General features: G+C 34.3%; 1 protein-coding gene across 1 annotated transcript in view; it reads left to right on the forward strand.

Moving 5' to 3' along the window:
- IRAG2 (inositol 1,4,5-triphosphate receptor associated 2) overlaps positions 1-5,848 on the forward strand; it is a 37,331-nt gene that overhangs the window by 8,319 nt on the left and 23,164 nt on the right. The window contains exons 3-6 of the mRNA XM_007446273.1: positions 2,924-2,970; positions 3,075-3,139; positions 3,296-3,400; positions 5,574-5,644. Of these exons, the coding sequence (XP_007446335.1) occupies positions 2,924-2,970; positions 3,075-3,139; positions 3,296-3,400; positions 5,574-5,644 (288 nt within the window). The remainder of the gene's footprint in view (positions 1-2,923; positions 2,971-3,074; positions 3,140-3,295; positions 3,401-5,573; positions 5,645-5,848) is intronic.

Below are 5,848 nucleotides of genomic sequence, written 5' to 3' on the forward strand. Positions count from 1 at the left end.
CTTCCTGGACCGGGGCACGAACCCGCGTCCCCTGCATCGGCAGGCGGACTCTCAACCACTGCGCCACCAGGGAAGCCCAGGGGTGCCTTTTGAAACTGGAAGAAAAGAGCGCAATTGTAGAAAGTTTTTGCTGAGTTATTTTCCACCCCCCTTCACAGGTACAGACACCCTGAGGGGCTATATCTCCAACTTTCATTAACTATAGCCCTAAATTTGGAAGAAAAAAAATCTCCTTCTTTTATCTGCTTCTTCTTGTAAGGAGGAAAAAAATGTTAGACCAAATGTATGAAAATCTAGGATTGAGACATGTTGTATATTATGTTGTTTTCTGATTAGTGAGATTTATAAAGATTAATGAATTGGGAATAATATCCAATAATATCCAATATCCTTGCAACAGAACAATGTAGTAATGTACAGCTACAAAATATATGCCATTTCTCGAAAATCACAGAATTGTTACTTATTTAATCAATAAATATTTTATGTTTACCAAAAGGTTTCACATATAAAAAAATAGGACAAAAGAAGGGCTTTACACAGACCATATGGCAAATGAGATTTATTTCTAGTATAATGAAAGCAAACTGTATTTTTGTTCTATTTATTATTTTGACTTTAAATAATAAACTAGTTTTAAAAAACAAAGTTTACAGAAATAATGTGTTCCCTTTCCCCTAATACTGGAAATCAGTTTAATTGAATAGAAAATAACTGCATTCTCTTTCATACCTCTTAAATTCAAATACAGGTATTCATGACTCTGATTGGTATAAGAAGAAATATTTTTCTGACAAAATTAGCTTTTTAGTTAGTGCAATTTAATTATTATATATAATATATATTATTAATTATAGCACAGTAATAAGTGTTTTTTCAAGCCACACATAATAACAGATTTGTATGTTATGGAGGGTTAAATGGGCCTGATTTTTTTATTATTAAGGAATCAATCCTTGTTGACTTTTATGGAGGATACTTAATGAGACTGAAGAATGTTTAATTTTTTCATATTTTTATAGCTTCATTTCTTACATATATATTGGCAGATAGTTAAATAAGCATATACTAATTACTAGTGCAATCTATTTAAATATCTTAAGGATAGAGCCAATATCATTTAACTACCTGTGAAGTATAAGGTATAATTTCTCTTCAAAATTTAATGCAAATATTACCCTACTCTGTTCTGTGCATGTTACTTTCCTCTGTGGAATGCTGCTTATAATTTACGAAGTATTTGTTTTACATATTTGTCTTTCTGACTGGCCTGTGAGCTCCTCTGGGAAAAGAATGTGTTTTTGGTCTCTCCAACCTTTTTGTTTTGTGCCAGAAACAGCCTTTCATTGTTTCTGGCACAAACTGGGCCTATGATGAAAGTTGTCGACTTAAATTAAACTGATGTCACAAGAGGCTTCAGTTACATATAATCTGACACACAGACATTTAAAGCAGGGACAAAAATGAAATAAAAGAGAAGATTGCCCAACATTTATATGTAGGAGGATTAGGTGTAAATTCTTGCTGTGCAAGTTTGTGGAGTTTTCTAAACATTTGAGGGGAACATTTTAAAAGTTTATATTCAAATCATCTACCAGTCTAAGACAACCACTGTGAAGTCTTTGCCTCTCCAATAGCCTTAGGGTATTTCAGAGACAGTTCTGTTTACAATGAAGAGGACATTGTATTTAGTCTGATTGTTTAGACTGTTTAGAGGCTGACACCACCATTCTGAATACTCCTGAGAAATTACTTTATTCATTGGTTTTACTTTCCTTACCTGAAATAAGTAAATCTTTTTTTTTTTTTTTTATGGTAAAACCCACTGCATAAGGTTGCTGGGAGAATTAAATGAGATGATACGTAAAAGGGCTTTTGTAAATTTTAATGTGCTGAACAGATGTAAGCTATTGTTTTTTGTATTGGATAACTACACATTCAGCAAACTCTTGCTAAACCTTTATCTTTCTGTGACTATAGGCAGTATTATCTTGGAGAGATTCTAAATACGGTGTATGATATATGGCATCCCTCCATTGAAACCTGTAGTTCGTTGTGCCAGTTAACAAGAAGCTGTGTGTTTGATTATGGAATATTTAAATGTCTTTAGTTTTGCATTGTCTGTGCATATTTTGGATATGTCCAAGTGATTTCAGTTTTAATTTATTAAATTTTTATTTTTTTTCCTAAATAAACCAAATGATAATGAAAATATACTTATTATTGAATAGGAAAACTTTTTATTAAAGAGGAACCTGTGTCCCCACTGTATTTTTTGAAAGAGAATAAGTGAACCTAATCTCCTGAAGTTCCCCCCAAATTAAGAACTCTTGATAAAGGTTAAGAAGCTCAAATGAGACTTTCAAATGCTTGCCCTGGAAGGCTGGGACCACAGTTTTGTTCTTTTTGAGCCCCAAGTAAGAGGTGCTGACGTAGATGTAATCCCTCAGATCTTTGAGAATTGGATTAACTTTAAAATGTATTATGTGTCTAGCTAGAAAATTGAGAACCATTTTAAAATCAACAGGTCAAAAGTTTTAAGTTGAGTAATATTTCCATAAATAGAAATGTTGTTTTATGCCCACCTAGAATGTTCTGTTTAAAGAAAATTTAAGTTCATGATATAAACTCTATCTGCCCTTTAAGTTTAGAATTTGTTTTGCCCAAGAATTTAAATTTTCTTTAAATATTGGACTCTTAAGTATACTTAAAATTGGATTTTTTTTTTGCAAGTACAGCTTTGAGGAAGTATGTATATCAGTCTGCCCTATACCATCCCATTCCCATATCCTCTGCAAAAGAGCAAAGCAAATATGGGTTCATTTAAAACTGTATGAAAATGTTTGCTTAACACAACTTCTCTGGAATGGAAAATGTCAAATTGTTAAACTTGTTTCTCTCTCTCTTTTTTTTTTATCTTAAGGAGAATGGTGTTGAATGCTTATATTCTGAGAGCCTGCCACAGTCCAGGTGTGCTTGTTTGTTTCTGTGTATGACTTTTGATGCATATTTAGTTAATTTCTAAGAGAATTCTTTGAACCAGACACTCTAAAATACTTCTACTTTTCTGACAGGGAATATTCCACCCTACCATCTCCTGGACACACTTCAGCCACAGAGAGTACTGTAACTTCAAGTGGTGAGTAGATTAGAAAAGATATAAAAATAGAATGTTAGTGTTATACCTATAAGCTTGGATGTTCTGTGACCTGCTAAGGTGTGTGCAAATGAAAAGGACATAAGCAAATAATCCTTTTGCATAGTATTCATGCTGTTAGTTTCTTCCTGTTGATAGATTCTGGATCAGAAATTTTGCATATGGCTTCTGGTGTCATTGACTGTAAACCACTCTGTGAGAAAGAGGAGGATAAAAGATCAGCTTCTGCTGTGAAGATCAAAGGTAAGCTGTTGAAGGGTTCAAGAGGAGTTTCCATTCTAAAACACTAAGCAAACTTGGAAGCTAGTGGAGTAACCATCCTCAGTGGCTTAGTAATACTATTTTATAAAAGAATTTTGAAGACATAGTCTGGAGAAAAGAAGTCCAGAGGTGGCCATGGCCTTCACATATGACAATGTTACCAACTTTTTTCCAATTCTGTATTTAAAATAAAAATTACGGTATATTTTAATGGGATTTAAATATTTCCTTATGGCCAAAATTGATTGGACACATCTGAGTCTCAACTGTGAGGCAGATGTGGAATCACCTACTTAGGAAATTCTCAGAATCCTAATTAGAATCTACTGGGTTAAAAGGATGGACCGATTAGTGATGGTCCACTCAGGAGGCAGATATTAACTAGATAACATGTTAGATCCTTTTCTGCCATTTGAGTCTGAAAATAAAGTGCTTATTCTGAACCGTTCCCAGTGAGACATCACTACAGTTGACACTCATGGGAAACATAGGCTCTCATTCCAACCAAAAACACCGATCAAGGAAAATTCATCTATTGTTTAAATTGGACAATTAAATTTGAGATACAGGTGCTAAGTTAAAGGAGCTGTAAAATTGTAGAAATGGAATCCATTCCTTCAGTTGACTGAAAAATATCTTTATATTCTACCGCACACCAAATAAGAAAAATTTTAATTAAAACTGCACCAGGATACTATTTTTTACCTGTCATGTAGACAAAGATAAAAAATTTGATTTCACACTGTTGGTAAGGTTGTTGGGGGGAAAAGAATTCTCATACACTGCTGCAGGGAATGTAAATTATTGTAATTAGTATGGAGAGGAATTTGACAATATCTACCCAAAATTTAAATGTACATATTCTATGATAAAACAATTTGGTTTCTGGGACTTTATCCTGTAGATCTAAGTACATACATACTATAAGATGTATATGGAAGTTTATTTACTGCAACATTGTTTGTAACAACAAAATATTGGAAACAAGTTAACTACCAGTAGAAGACTAATTAACATATTTTGGCATATCCATGTAATGGAATACTAGTATACATCTGTAAAACATATATAAGGAAACTTTTTTCTTGGAAGGATATCAAAGAACTATTTTTTGTGTGGAAAAACGCCAAAGTACAAAACATTATGTATTGCATGTAAAAATTTGTGGAAAAAAAATAGAAAAAAGTTTTTGTGTATATATAAAATATCTCTGCAAGGCTAGACAAAAATTTGTAACATTGTCTATGAGGAGGTAAAGTAGGTTTCTGGCAGGCGTGATGGGAGGGAAAATTTTCACTGGAAAACAATTTTACGCTTTTCCATTTATGGGCCATATGAATCTACTACTTGTTTTAATTTTTCTTTTTAAGAACTAAAATAAAATTTCCATAGGGAAAAAATTTTATATCCCTGAAGAAAGGGGTTACCATTTTGCTCTTATTTCCATGTAAATTAAAAATATCTAATGCATCCTTTAACTATTCTGTTTTCTTAAAAAGAAAGAAACAAAATCTGACTATAGGCGCTGACCTTTGTGCCTGCACTGAACTAAAGTCAGGGCAGTGGATCATGTGAAGAGGAAAATCATCAAGTACATTACAATACAAATAAACAAAGGGAAATTACAAAAAGGAATGGCATAAATTAAAATTGCATCTTTTCTTCTTAGTTTGATTACATTTTATTTAGAAAGATACTGTGTTTTGGAAGGATATACTTTGTTATCAGCCTTGCATATATAATTGTTAAAAACCTGTTTGTCAATCTATTAAAAAAAAAGCTACTAAGTTACTAATTCTTCATCCTTCTTTCATTCAGTTTCTGTAATTATACTAGTAATGTGTTTGATTAAAAAAGCAGCAGTAGCTGCTTTTTATTTTAAAAACCCTACTGTTTGAAGGCCATTTATACAGGTATTCATTTCTGTTAAGAAATCTTATATGGTTAGCTTCCTTGGGAACTTTAGCTGACCTAGTCCTGAATCTGAATGAATGGACACACTTAAAGTTTTTTAGTACAAAATTTGTCTCACGTGTTAAGCACTTTGCCACTTACTAGTCAGCCCGCATTGCCACCCTCACTATTCCTTCCTCTTTTACTTGTTACTGCTCCCCCTTCCCCACAACACTGTTGGTGTGTCTCCTCCTTCTTATAGGTGGAAGTCCAGCTCCTGAAAATATTGCACTCCAAGGCTCTGTGAATGAAGAAAAAATCATGTCAAATCAGGTAAGGAGGGGCTTCCCTGGTGGCGCAGTGGTTGGGAGTCTGCCTGCCGATGCAGGGGACACGGGTTCGTGCCCCGGTCCGGGAGGATCCCACATGCCGCGGAGTGGCTGGGCCCGTGAGCCATGGCCGCTGAGCCTGCGCATCCGGAGCCTGTGCTCCGCAACAGGAGAGGCCACAACAGTGAGAGGCCCGCGTACCGCAAAA

This window comes from Lipotes vexillifer, unplaced genomic scaffold (genome assembly GCF_000442215.2).
Source record: "Lipotes vexillifer unplaced genomic scaffold, Lipotes_vexillifer_v1.1 scaffold477, whole genome shotgun sequence".
In the NCBI taxonomy this organism is placed as follows: domain Eukaryota; kingdom Metazoa; phylum Chordata; class Mammalia; order Artiodactyla; family Lipotidae; genus Lipotes; species Lipotes vexillifer.